Genomic DNA, 14930 nt, shown 5'->3' with positions numbered 1-14930 from the left:
TCAGGTTCTCTGGTGCGCGACATAGGGTCTTCACCACTGAGCGATCTCCCCAATTCATCTTAAGCAAATTAACCCACCAATTTTTAAACGAGCCAAACTTTAAATTGCTGTTAGGCTAAATAATGACTTTAAGTCCAATCTATTCTACATAATAGAACTTGGCTCAAATGTGAGTGAGTGTGTATGTGTATTTTTTTATAGTAAAAAAGAGAGGTCTTTTTTTTTTTTAATGACATTTATTTTAAAAGTCAGATTGTAACTGAGTACTTGGTCAGCTCTAACTGGACCTTGAAAGAAATGAAGCCCAGCATCTGTGACGTCATCCCACCCAAGAGCCCCTGTCCCACGGTGCACGCGCTTCAGCAGAGGGCCGTCATGAAGCCCAGCATCTGCAACGTCATCCCACCCAAGAGCCCCTGTCCCACGGTGCACGCGCTTCAGCAGGGGGCCGTCATGAAGCCCAGCATCTGTGACGTCATCTCACCCAAGAGCCCCTGTCCCACGGTTCACGTGCTTCAGCAGGGGGCCGTCATGAAGCCCAGCATCTGTGACGTCATCTCACCCAAGAGCCCCTGTCCCATGGTGCACGTGCTTCAGCAGAGGGCTGTCATGAAGCCCAGCATCTGTGACGTCATCCCACCCAAGAGCCCCTGTCCCACGGTGCACGTGCTTCAGCAGAGGGCCCGTCATGAAGCACAGTCAACCACGTCCTTCCTAAGTGGGTCACATTACCTAGAATACCCTATGGGGACAGACTGTTCTCTCTGAAGCAGGAATGGAGAACAAAACTATTTTCTTTGGACGGGAAAGATGTTTGCAACTATCTTGCGTTGTGTCTTCCTAAAATATTTTCCATCTTGAGGTGGCACAGTTCAAGAGGAGGAGGAGCAGGCACAGCTTAATTTGACTCGGCACTGAACTCTTCTCTCCTAGCCTAGCAAAAGATGCGAGCTGCCTCGGGAAGGTATGAACTTCCAGGCACCTGGAGCTGAACGCAGGTTCCGTGTGCCGGATACAGAAGCCTGTGCTCTCATGGGTGTGCGCAAGCTCTAGCTGGGGATTAGAAAGTCAGAGCTTCTACCATACCTTTGTCACTAACCACTGTGGTGATGGTGGGGGGAGGCATATAGTCCAAAGGGAGGGACTTGAGGTTCACAACTAAGACACCTTTGTTACAAGGACTCCAACAATGAAGTCAATGTGGTATCACCCCTCAAATCTCACTACCTTATTAGCAGGAGTGCCAACTGACATGTGTCTTTTTTTCTGTCATGTACCTTCCTCACACATTTACACTCTCAAATATGATTTTACTTTGTGAGGTAAATATGATAAAAACTATAAAAATCCACTTTAATTTTACTTTAAATATTATTAATTAAGGCATTATTGGAAGTTCTGCCTAGCCAGTTTTTGTTTTTCCTCCTAATGAAACAAGTGTTCGTTTTTTCCAGAATGTGTTTGCTGTGCATGAAAGTGTACAGTCTTTTGTTTTGTTCTGTTTTTTTTAAGACAGGGTTTCTTTGTGCACCCTTTGGTGTCCTGAACTTGCTCTGTAGACCAGGTTAGCCTCGAACTCACAGCAATCCACCTGCCTCTACCTCCCAAGTGCTGGGATTAAAGGTATACGCCCAGCTCAGTCTTTTGTTGTTAAACAAATGTCATACAAGCATACAGAACCTCTATAGCTAAAACCAAATAAGAAAGAAACGCTTCTTCCACCAAGGAATCCTAAACTGTAAGGTGATGAAGGTAGACCAAAACATGGGCACAGGGGAGAGTCTGAAGGGAAAAAAGTACTCATTACCATAACCAAACATTTGCAATAACCAGAACATCAGAAATTCTAATATGGGGCTGGAGAGATGACTCAGAAGTTAAGAGCACTGGCTGCTCTTCCAAAGATCCTGAGTTCAATTCCCAGCAACCACATGGTGGCTCACAACCATTTATTATGAGATCTGGTGCCTTCTCCTGTTGTACAGGTGTACACGCAGACAGAACACTTATACACAATAAATAAATAACTCTTTTAAAAGAATTCTAACACACCTTTAATCTCAGCACAAAGGAAGCAGAAGCAAGTGCATCTCTCTAGTTCTAGGCCAGCCAGCGGTACATAGGGAGACCCTGTCTCAAAATGATAAAAACAAAAATTCTTCTAATGTATGTATGCAGGTTTTCTTCATGAAAATACTTAAGCATTCTCAATTAATAGAATAAGACCTCACAGAATACAAACTTTATCAAGGAAACTGGCTCCTTTTGTCTATGACCAATCCTTATTTGTGTATTAATGCACAGAGGCACTAAGCAACCAGAAAAAGTGACTGACTCTCTGCCAGGTAAGAACACCTTAAAAAGTTCCCATTTATAAACTTTTCTCACATAATTTGTCTACATTTCAGTAATTCATTAAATTTTCCATTTCCCTCCGTGAAGTTGTTACTCCTGCTGAGATCTCAGAGTAGTTTATATATCCCTCAGTTTTCATTAATAACTATAATTTGAAATATTGACCAGTAGACAGACAGTGAGCGTATGCTTAAACCCTGGGCCTCACACATGCAGGTGGCTGTTCTACCACTGAGGAGATGGCCGAGGACTGAGAACAACTAATGATTAAGAACTAAAGAAAAAGCACCAAGTCCCTAGATGGAACCAGGCACAGTGCTTTTGTGGGGCTGGGGTGGGGCATATCAGCTGGACCACAGGAGATGGGACAGAGCAGTGAGATGTGCAGGCCACAGGCTTTAAATAACTTAACTAGGAAGCAGCTACAGGACCGCACACACAGAAATAACAGCACACTTGCCGCTCTGTGAGTGAAAAGAACTGAGTGAGCAGCAGCAGTTAAGCGTTTCTCACCCTCTCCCCTTCTGTCCCCAGACAACCTGGGCACTGGCTCTTGTCTCCTCACACCCACAGACACCCTCAAAAGCACCCAAACTGGTCTCCCTTCTTCTGTAGCTACATTTTATTTTATTATTTACTCCCAATTGGTCTCATGTACCCCAAGGCTGGCCTCAAACTGGCTATGTAGTAGAGGCTGGCCTTCAAGTCATGAGGACTCTTCTGCCTCCACCATCTAAGTAGGGATTTTAAGTACGCACCACCAGCTACTAGGGCCTCTCCTCAACCCACGCTCTGCTCATGCCACATCTTCCCCACTAAAGCCCAAGTCTTCTGGGCTGTGTAACTAATGGCTTCAGTGGTATACCTACCTAGCCAAAGGCCCTCGGGTTCAACTCCTGATACTACAAAAACAGTCAAAAGCCTCAAATATCACTACCAACAAAATGAAGTCCAAAACAGCACTGCACGATCTAAGCCCGAACTACTTTTCTGGTCTTACCTCCTACTACTGACTGGATAGACTCTGCTATCCCACCAATGTGGGCGATTCGTTCCTAGACCTAATTTACATGCACGATGTGTTACTACTGTGTGTGCATGTATATCTGATGAATGTGAGCGTGTGGACACTGGGGCCACAGTGCCCATGCGAAGGTCAGAGGGTTAACTCTGGGAGAGGAAATCCTGTCCTTCCACTGTGGGGTCCTGGGCTTGAAAGGGCATTGTCAAGTCTGTGTGTGGGAAGCACTTGTAACCACTGAGCAACCTCGCTGGCCCATGGTCTTAATTCCTTGTGTGAACCTCCTGCTTCTGCACGTCTGTTCACACTGACCATCTTCCCAATGCTTCATGGTTTAACACACAGTCTTCTTGGTGACCCGGTATCTCTTACTACAACCTACAACAGCTTAACGTCATTATTGAGTTTAAGCAGTTTTTGCAATTCAACATTTCCCTTCACTTCATGAGAAGTACTGTGGTGCTGTCTGTCCTGTCTTCTTGCCACAGTGGCTCACTAAATCACCCATTACTGCTGGGTCTACGTTTTCAGGTTGAGAACACTGTCAATGCAGTTTGCAGACATCAGCGGGTCACTAAACAAGACCACATCACTGAAAGGGGAGAACTATAAATACCAAGGCATGACGGCTTTAACTTTAAGGATACAGAATAAAGCCTGAATCATATTCTTCACCTTATACATCACAATGCCAAGTATTTATGAATCACCACTGAAGAAAAAGATTAATAACAAACACAGACACATTTACGATTGGACAGGAGTGGCTGGGACTGTGTTATGTTCACATCCATCTTGTTTCAAATTGGGATTGTGATGGCCAAAAATGGCCATTTCTCAATAACACTATGACCCACAGTTTCTGTTCTCCTACCTTCTGGAATCGAGGAACAGCCTATGTGATGGGGAACACAGTAAGAACTCCGTAAATTTAACGTCATCCCTCCCTGGGTGTGTGTGAACATCTGTGTGTGTGGAGGATACTATTATCATCCCCGGGGTACCATTCTCTCTCACCACAGTCATTCTCCCTCCGCCTAACAACGCGCTCTTACTCCAGGGTCCTCACTCCGCCCTCCCAGCTTTGCCAAAGCCGTAAGAAGGGTAAGGCTTGTGTTTCAGCGGACGGCAGCTACTAAGGTTGAATGGCCTCCCCTGCAGCCAGCACCAAGGCTCCTGACCATTAAAGTCCTGTTAAAGTTGGTGACTCTGTTGAAAACATCACTAGCAATCTGAATTAAGAAAACGAAAAGCCAATGAAATGGCCCCCAAATCTGTACTGAATAGCTTCTTTTCTGCCAAAGGACCAAACGCATAAGCCAATGGACAAAGTAAATTCTTAATACCTCAACCTCAAAGACTCATTAAGTTTACCGTGAGATAGTTTGCACAGGTTCCTGAGGAACGTGGAGCCTCTGAGTGTGCCCTGCTTCCCCTCCAGTGACAGCCTGTGTGGGGATGACGTGAATAGGGACAGTACACAAGCAGCATACTCTACAGCAGGTGACCACGGCCAGCCTGGTGCTAGGAGAAAACAAGCTCCAGACACCTCCAAAGATGTGTCTGAAACTACTGAAAGCCCCTTAGTGACTGAGTTACAGGCAAATGAGTAATGGTAGATTTGAACAAGGCACTATGGGTGTCCCTGGCCCCAAGGCTCCACCACTGTGCTTTGAGACCTAGGAGTAGGAACCTCAGCATTTGCTAGCCACTGTCTCTTCAGGGCCAGAGCCCAGGCCTTCTAGAGAACAGCCTGGTTCTCTACTGTTAGTCTTGTACACCACCCACTGCCAGTCTCACAGCATTGCCTCATACACCTCGCCAACCCAAAGAGCTTTATGTAAAGATCTTAGAGCGAACTAAAAAGAAAATGCTTTTTCTGACAAGAATATCGTACGTGTAAAGCGGTGAAGTTTCGAGAATACAAACTACTCCAAGAATGCCTTTTCAGGGTGAAGACAAACCCAACTGCTGCTTTGATACGGAGCTACTTTCCTCACTTAAGATCCCGTTCTTTAATCCCAGCACTCGGGGAAGCATAGACAAGCCGATCACCGTGAGTTCGAGGCCAGCCTGGTCTGCAAAGCAAGTCCAGGACAGCCAAGGCTACACAGAGAGACCCTGTGTGAAGAAATTCCTGTTCTAAGGCTGATGGCAACGAAAGACAGAATTCCAACCTCCTTAAAAGATGCAAAATCCAGGTTGACCTCAATATGGATAAGAACCCGCACTGGAAAACACGACTATGAGGTGATTCTGTAGCAACGGTCTGGGCTGAACTCTCAGACGTTCCTGTGCTGTCTTCCTGTTAAACAATCTCCATACGAAGCCTCTCTGTGTCTTTCTAGACCACAAGCTGGTAATGTTCCAGAAGGTGGGTGGGTACAAGTTATCAAATCCAATTTTCCTTTAGGCATTGGCTCTCTTACGCATGCTGCTAAAGTAGAACTCTATTGCCGATGGTAAAAATTCTTTTGTCTTGGAAGGGTTACTATGTCAGCTTTCAGCGATGCCTCAGGGAATGAAGGAAGAGAATAACACAAGCAGACAAACAACATTAAAGGAGAAGACTGTGTGTTAGCTTTTCCAAGAAGAGTGTCAGCAGCTGACCATGGGGCATGCCTTAAGGAAGGCCCTGGAACACAACTTCTGCGACCTAACTAAACCGCTCACGGGGTGTAGCAAAGCGATACTGTGAGGCGTAAGCGCCATTTTCATATTTTTACACTGTGATCAAGCCAGAGGTGACATGCACTAATAACTAAAAGACTTGAAAAGTTCTTACCCCCAGTTCCCAAAGTGCCTCTTTACTCATGTTAAGAGTTTTTTCGCTGGGTTTTTAATGGAGGCCTACTAAGAGCCACATCCACACAGATAAAATAATGATAAAATTCACATGTTTCAACCTATGTGGCCCAAGATATTTTCTAATTTTCTTGCTGTTTTGTATTATTTTCTTTGTTTGAGTGTGCACGTATGCATACGTACCATGCCTAGTGCCCAGGGAGGTCAGAAGAGGGCATCAGATCTACTGGAACTGAGTTTATAGGTGGTTGTGAGCCACCATGTGGACGCTGGGAACTGAACGTGGGTCCTCTGTAAGAATAGCAAGTACTCTTAACTGCTTTGCCATCTCTCCAAAGGTAGGGATGTTCAGATGTGTGACACCATGCCTGGCTCTCTGTGCACTGTTTTTATTTTTATATTTTGCAACGCTAGTGATAGAACCCGGTGCTTTCGTGCATGCTACAATCTTTTATGCTTAGACATTAAAGAGTTAAGTGGTCTTCCAAGATGACCTTTCAGCGAGTCCCTTTGGCTTTCCCATTATCATACCTAATACTTTCTCACCCGTAAAATCTGAGTTCTTTAAGGACAAGAACAACCTCAAACATTCTTATGTTTTCTAAGCCAATTACTCAGTCTATCTGGCAATGAGATATTATAGCTCATAATTGATAAGCAAACTACAAAGATTCAATGCACTTGTTTGTCACACTTACTACCTGACTCAGGAACCTAAGCCTAGAGTAAGACCATGTTTTTAAGCCAGGAACCCATCTCAAAGGACAGACGGAAGCCATTTGTAATCTCAAATTCAAATGAGCTTAGTGACATGTTTGCTTCTTAATTCTTTTTTCAGAAAATATGTATCACAATCATGACAAGCTATACAACTTAAAAATAACAACTATATACACACTCTCAGTCACTTTAGTTTCTCACATAAAATGGCAAGTTTGATTCCAAACAAATGAAAGCTGCACCTCATCACTGACTCACCGGTTCTTTTCCAACTCATTGTGTGTAGATCTAAAAGAAGGAGGGGGAAAAAAAAAAAAAAAGAAGAGCATTAGCCAAACTTGTTCATACGGCTTAAGGCATATCAGCTTTATCAGTTGTGTATCACAATCAGTGGATTTAACAACACAGCATCCATGACATGAGTAGTTATACTAAATGACTGTTACAATGGCTAACAACTTATACGAAACAGCAAAATACAGTGAGCTGGTTGTCAGGTGAGCGTTCCATGCAGTTCGGGAACCATCCAACTCATGGTGTGGCTGAGACTAGCCTTAGGCTTCTGGTTCTGTCTCCACCTCCCAAGTGCTGGGGTCACACGCATGCGCCATTATACCTGATTTTATGTGACACCGGGACTGAACCCGTGATCTCATGCATGCAAGGCATGCACTCACTCCTCAGCAAGTTACAACCCCCACATGTCACTTTACATTCTCTTGTTAATGCCAAATGCTTCCAGAATATCACATTACTGACTGCTGTAATTTTACTACCCACCCTCCCAGGCACATAGATATTTAATGCTAGATTCACAAACCTTAACAAGTATTTTTGTGAGCCCAACAAATTGTGTGAATTTACCTAGTGTCTTGAGTTTAACACTCAGAGGACTGAGTTTCTGTCTGTCTGTCTACAATTTGCTTTACTGGCACTTTCATAAAGTTCCACAGGGTGAAAAAGACTGATACTTGCTTTAAAGAGATTATCTTAATAAGAGCACTTCCCTCAAAAAAGGAAAAAAAAAATCTTATGATGCCTTAAGAGTTCAGCCAAGTAAGCAGCAAATACATGTACAATTCAGGCAGAGGAAACTATAAAAACATACAACTTGTAGCTTAACAGCTCAGAGCTTAAAGCTTCTACTATTCTATGCTTATTAAAAGTTTTGATTTTTTTTGTTTGTTTGTTTGCATGAAATGCTCAAGCAGAAAAGTTAAAAAGGAAAATGTCATAGTTTATCATTCCTCACTCTTATATTGTATACATGTGTATATGTGGGGGCACTTGTACCACGGTATACATGGAAGTCAGAGAACAACTGGGTGGGGACCGGAGAGATGGCTCAGCACTAAAGAGCACTTACTGCTCTTCCAGAGGTCCTCTGTTCAATTCCCAGCAACCACATGGTGGCTCACAGCCATCTGTAATGTGATCTGATGCCCTCTTCTGGCCTGCAGGTGTACATGCAGGCAGAGCACTTATATACATTAAATTAATTAATTGTTGAGAGAGAGAGAAACAACTTTGTGTAGGAAGTTTCTCCATCCACTGCTACGTGGGTTCTAAGGTTTGAACTCAGGTTGCCAGGTTTACACAGCAAAAGCCATCTCAGTGGCCCCCAAAAGGCATACTTTAGAAATTTAACTTTTAAAAAAGCCTTCAAAATCAATGGTAAGACTTCTTGTGCCCTCCTGGCAAGCAAGTTTGGGTTTAGCTGCATTTCTCTAAAAATAAAACTGATAGCAAGTAACACAAGAATAGGAGACAATCTCTATATAAAACTCCATAGTACACGATCAACAGCAATGACATATTTACAGACTGGTAGATGCTGGTTTACCACGACGCATTCTGATCTATCTGGTAACCCCACTGACAGCCATAAATACAAAGGGCAATACATTCAGCAATAGCCAGTGGTAGAATTCCAACATTATATTGAGCCTATTAGAAAAAGCTAGGACTGAAAGAGCATACTCAGAGCCACTGCTGTGAACAAAATTAAAACAGCAGGTCCCTCCTGCCTCTCCTGAACAGACTCATTATTTGTCTTAATAAAAAAAAAAAAAAAAAAAAAAAAAAAAAAAAAGGTAAGAATCGGAGCCTTTTCACTAAGGTAGGAAATGCAGGACACACGTCTAGTTAAGTTATACTACCACAGAATTTATCTAGACTCCCAAGAAGCAAGAAACAAAATGGTCACACACACTAATGATTTCCACACCGCCTTATTCTTCCAATGTCTATTCCTATTTTGTTTAGGTTTTACATATAGACAGCAGAGACGGTATGCTCTCAGTGTTCAACACTGACTTAGACTACAAGGAATGGAAAGAGTTTCTGACTGGTAAATTCACACATGTATAGGAGTAATTATAACCAAAGGTAAATACATTCATATAGAAAAATACAAATGGCCACAGAAGCGCAAAGATGACTTCAGCATGGGGCTACTGAGAAATCTGGGGGAGAGGCTTGATTTGGGGCTTAAATGATTAATATATCTGGTTTCAGTCAAGTCTAGAACCAACAAAAGGAGTTATTTTAACTGAACAGGTAGGCAAACAGAGTTGTGAAGTCCAAAGCAACACCAAGAAGCACCAATGTGTAGAAGTCACACAGGCCCAAGGTGGCAGCTAACAAAAGCCCCAAGCTTAGCATTAACTGTCACTGACAATAGCTGTGTAACTTTACGACAGATTACTTAACCTGGTTCACAGTTTCCTAATTGGGAAACTCAAAGATCATCATGCCATGCAAGGAGAGAGAGAGGAGAAAGGGGAGAGAGAGGGGGGAGGGGAGAGAGGGGAGAGACAGGGAGAGGGATAGGGAGAGGGGAGAGGGGGGAGAGAGAGGGGGGGAAAAGGAGGAAGAGATGGGGAGGGGGGAGAGAGGGAGAGAGGGGAGGGGGAGGGGGAGAGAGGGAGAGGGGGGAGAGATGGGGAGAGGGGGAGAAAGGGAGAGTGGGGGAGAAGGAGGGAGAGGGAGGGAGGGAGGGAGGGAGGGATGGGGGAGGGGAACACACAAAAGATTCTGACACACATCAAGTATTCAGGAAAGATTCGCTCCTAACTGGTTCAAGGCATGGCCTCACTATGTAGCCAAGGCTGGCCTCAAACTCCTGATCAGCCTTGCAAATGCTAGAATTACAGGCTACACCACTCTATCTAGGTAATTTTTAAATTTTTCATATATATGGGTGTTTTGCCTGCATGTATGTCTGAGTAGCACTGTGCGCCTAGTGCCCTCAGAGGCCAGAAAGGGCATTACATGTCCAGAGCTAAAGTTACAGAGTCGTGAGCTACCTACCACATGGGTGCTGGGACTCGAACCCTGGTGCTCTGAAGGGACATCCAACACTCTGACCGTCTGAACCATCTCTGCAGTCCCAGTCATTTTATTTTTTTAACAAAACTAAAAATATACTAAACACTGTAAAATATACTACATAAGACAATTTGACAGGTGTTCAGTAACCCATGAAATTCACTTGGAAATAAACCAATAATCCTAACATGGAAAAGAGAAACCAAAGGACAAGTGACTGAAGCCACCTGGTCATGTAGCCAACTCTGCACATGGTACAAGGTTTAGCGAGCGGTGTGAGAGACAAGAGTGGTTCAAATGATGCTACAAGTGAGTGAATGAACCTACTGCACACCCACACACGCGCAAACAACCCTGCCTGAACAACCTGAGTGTCCACCTGAGTCCTTCCAATATGTCACGGAGCAGGAATTACAGGCTCTCCGCAGGTCAGATGCTCTGACTAAGCCACTTGGTTTTAGCTCAGGTGTCCTATTAGAATGCAGCTCTAGAGCAAACACCAGTGAGGAGACCTTGTCTTCCACTCAGACACCTCTGCTTAACCAACTCCCAAGGACAGAAGAACATCTCTCAGAACTAGCACTGGGTCATGAGCAATCTACTAATAACACTTCTGTAAGACAGTCTCAGCCGGGTGCAGTGGCGCACACCTGGAACCCCAGTGCTCAGGAGGCAGGCAGGAGGATCTCTGTGAGTTCAAGGCCAGCCTGGTCTACAAAGTGAGTCTAGGATAGGACAGCCAAGGCTACACAGAGAAACCCTGTCTTGAAAGAAACCCACTCACCCTCTAAAAGCCCCCCAAAACCAACCAAAGAGTCTATGTATCCCATATTTGAATGAGAACAATTTTTTCAAGTAGATCCCTGCGTTTTCTGACTACAGCATAACTCTAATGGCTGAATTTTTCAGTGTTTAGGGTGCAGTTTGGTACAGTTAAGGGGCTGACAGGAGAGCTGAACCTGCACAAAATGGCTGCATTTGACTCAAATGTATCACTGCCAAGGGGGGCGGGGGGACCCAGAAACTTGTTACCAGACCAAGAAAGGAGCCATTTTCAATTAGTTACATTTTTGTCATTTGCTTTCTAACCCCTCAAGTACCTGATCAATGTGTCTCTCACACAATAGACATAATCTATGAAGCCAAATGAGTAATGCAAACCTTAGTTTGTAATATATATATATATATTTTTTCTTTCTATCTATGTAGCTAGCTAGCTAGCTAGCTAGCTAGCTATCTATCTATCTATCTATCTATCTATCTATCTATCTATATCTGGGACTCAAACACCAGAAATAGGGTGGGGGTTGGGTGTCTCTGAAGTAAGTTTATATCCAAAAAGGGTTGACAAGGAAACTGTGGGAATCAATGGAACAAAACATCACCTCTTCTCTGCTTAATCAACTTCCAAGAGCAGAAAAACATCTCTTTAAGAGACACAGTCTAAAGCAGGCCTGTGGTGGTGCACACACCTGTAATCCAGCACTCAGAAGGTTGAGGCAAACAAATCTCTGTGAGGCCAGCCTGGTCTACAGAGTAAGTACAGGACACAGGGAAACCCTGTCTTTAAGGAAAAAAAAAAAAAAAAAAAGTATTTTTTGGTCTATGTTCCACCAAAGATACATCTAATATTTATTTATTTATTTATTTTAGAGAAAGGCAGTAAAAGACATTAAAGATGATAAATTTTGAATTCTGTAAACTTTTAGGAGGAAGGTCTCATAACATGTTTTTCCTTGATATCAGAACCCTCAACCAACCCAGTAATTATCCCCTTCCGCACTGTGTGACTATCCCTGACTCCCCCACTGACTGGTGGGTGGACATGACAACCGCTTCCAGCCTTTTGGTGACTGAATGACAGGCTAGCACCACTGACAGACAAGTCTAAGTCACCTTCAAGGACTGCACCTCATTTTTCTTATACTTTATCATTAACACTTAGGCTTACACTTGTGAAAATGGTCAACGCCACCAGACACATACTGGTATCTAATAGGTAAATGCTTTGTTGGAAGGTACATTTCCCCACCATGATGAGCTGTACCTCAAATTGTGAACCGAAATAAAATTCCTTCTCCTGTAGATTCACTGTTTGTTGGGTATTTTATCACAGTAATACGTAAGTAATGCATTCAGCTGTTTCTGGTTAACACAAGTCTCAGACTGTGCTCTGTGTGTGTGTGTGTGTGTGTGTGTGTGTGTGCACATATAAAGGCCAGAGGTTGACACAGGGTGACTTCCTCAACTGCCGACAAGATGTATCACTGACTGTGGAATTTAGGGATTTGGCCAGACTGGCTTGCAGCAAGCCCTAAGAATCTTCTGTCTCTGCCTCAGATTTCAAATGTTTGAAAAAAGGGAGGGAAAGAAAAAAAAAAAAAAAAAAAAAAAAAAAAAAAAAAAAACCCTATCTCTAATGAGTACACATGCTAAAAAATAAAAATCAGAATCAAGATTTTTAAACATTTCTATATTTCTTTCACCTAAAGCAATCAAGTAAGCCTACGTTTCCCCAAAAAATCTTCCCAATGATGTGTCAAGATCTCATACAAAACACTAATTTCTGTGAGCTTGCTCATATATGCAACAATAGCCAATGTTCCTTGAGTATCTGCACTGGGAAGATAAATACTCTAAATTACAAAGTGTTCCTACCACTCCTAGCACTACAAAGTGCTCATTTCACACTGACCTTTGCAAAAAGTAAATAATGAAGGGCTCATTAAAAAAAACAACAATCACGGACTCCATCTCAGGAAAAGAAGGGGGGAAAAAAAGGAAGGAACAGAAAGGAAAAGAAACTAATTCCGGGGTCTAGAGAAATGGCTCAGTGGTTAAGAGCACTTGCAGCTCTTGCAGAGGACCTGCGTTCGGTTCTCAGCACCCACATGATGGCTCTCAGCCCCCTGTAACTCCAACTTTAGGAGATCAGACACTTCTCTGGCATCCAAAGGCATCAGGCATATGTGCAGTACATACACATACACATACACATACAGGCAAAATACTCACACAGGTAAGAATAGCTAACTGTGGTGGCGCTCGCCTTTAATTCCAGCACTTAGGAGGGAGAGGCAGGTGGATCTCTGAGAGTTTGAGACCAGCCTGGTCTACAGAGCTAGTTCCAGGACAACTAGAGCTGTTACACAGAGAAACCCTGTCTCGAGGGAAACACACACACACACACACACACACACACACACACACACACACACACACACACACACACACCCCAAACCAAACAAAGAGAATAATACACAAGTCTTTTAAAAAGGAAACTAACCACATACCCTTCACACTTACATTGTTAGATAATTAAACATTTACATTTTATATAGGTAAGTCTTGGTTTCTGTAAAGAATTTCAGGATTGAGTAATAAGATGCTAAATTTTATAAAACTACTTGATTAGAGAGCTTTTGATAATGTTAATATCCCCAATCAACAATGATTCCAAAGAGAAATGAGAGAGGACTATTTTTTTTTATCTTATGGTATCTTCGGGAATACCAGTCTGCCAGTGAGGGTTGGTTTTGAATGTCCACGTGAGTTAATGCAGAGTCACCTGGGAAAGGCGGTTGTTTTGATTAGGTTGGCCTGTGGTACACATGTGAAGGCGTTTATCAGTTGTGCTAACTGAGGCAGGGAGGCCACCCTGAATGTGAAAGCAGCACAGCCTAGGGGCCTCTGCACTAGTACACACACATGTGGCCTTTCCTCACTTCCTGACTCTGGCTGCAGTGGGCTCAGCTGAAGCTCCTGCTGCGGTGCTTTTTGACAGGCTGTGACCTGGAGCTGTGTGAGCCAGGCTAAAGGCTTTCTCCCAGCTGATTCTGTCAGAGTGTTCATCACAGAAACAAAAACAAAACTCAGTACCTTCGGAAGACAACTGACTGGGTAACATGGGATGTGAAAGCAATAATACTGCTGTGAGTGTGGCAGTGTGTACCTGTCATCCCAGCATGTGGGAGAGGCTGAGGCAGGAGGATCACTTCCAGTTCAAGAACAGCCGGGGCCACAGAGTAAGATCAAGCATTATAGAAACTAATCTTAGCACATTCAGCATGGATGAGAACACATTGGTCAGAGTTTTTGTAAGAACCAGAGATCACTTAATTCTAGGTGATGGCAGGATGATGGTGGGGGTCAAAATCAAACACTGGAAAATTCACATTTCTTCTTAGTATCAATGCAAACTTACTACGCATGATCTTGAAATTTCTTTTATTAGAGTGTCTTCAAAGATTTATTCGACTGGTTCATTAACTAGATTCGGGATGAGAGATAATCCACAGCTTTAATAAATTTTGAATCACTAAAGACAAAACAGCAGCCTCACTATAAAGGGTTAAAACAGAGCATTGATAGGAGGCATCAGCCATCAGCCACGGACCACGTGACTCTGGCATCTGACGGAAAGGAAGAATGCCCACATGTAAAAGGCAGGTTTGAGGGGAAGGAGGTCCCCCTCAGTCAGTCATAGTCATAGGGGAGGGGAGGTAGTAAGGGGGAAATGGGACGGAGGGAGGAATGGGAGGATACAAGGGATGGGATAACCATTAAAATCTAATATGAATAAATTAATACAATTAAAAAAAAGTTGTATATACCCAATTTTTAATGATAAAAATATCCAGCTGGATAAGTTATATTTATATATAAATGTGGTTATATATAAGGAGAAAAAAGGTTATGT

The 14930-nt window shown here is 43.3% G+C and overlaps 1 protein-coding gene across 4 annotated transcripts in view; it reads right to left on the bottom strand.

Moving 5' to 3' along the window:
• Nucleotides 1–14930, bottom strand: part of Mxi1 (MAX interactor 1, dimerization protein) — a 62374-nt gene that overhangs the window by 17601 nt on the left and 29843 nt on the right. For all 4 annotated transcript variants that reach the window (XM_051146772.1, XM_051146774.1, XM_051146775.1 and 1 more), the window contains exon 3: nt 7160–7189. In XM_051146772.1, coding sequence (XP_051002729.1) covers nt 7160–7189 — 30 coding nt within the window. The remainder of the gene's footprint in view (nt 1–7159; nt 7190–14930) is intronic.

The sequence above is a fragment of the Acomys russatus genome, chromosome 5, assembly GCF_903995435.1.
Source record: "Acomys russatus chromosome 5, mAcoRus1.1, whole genome shotgun sequence".
Taxonomy (NCBI): Eukaryota; Metazoa; Chordata; class Mammalia; order Rodentia; family Muridae; genus Acomys; species Acomys russatus.
The sequence above is the reverse complement of the archived record's forward strand: the minus strand, read 5'-3'. Positions and strand labels throughout refer to the sequence as shown.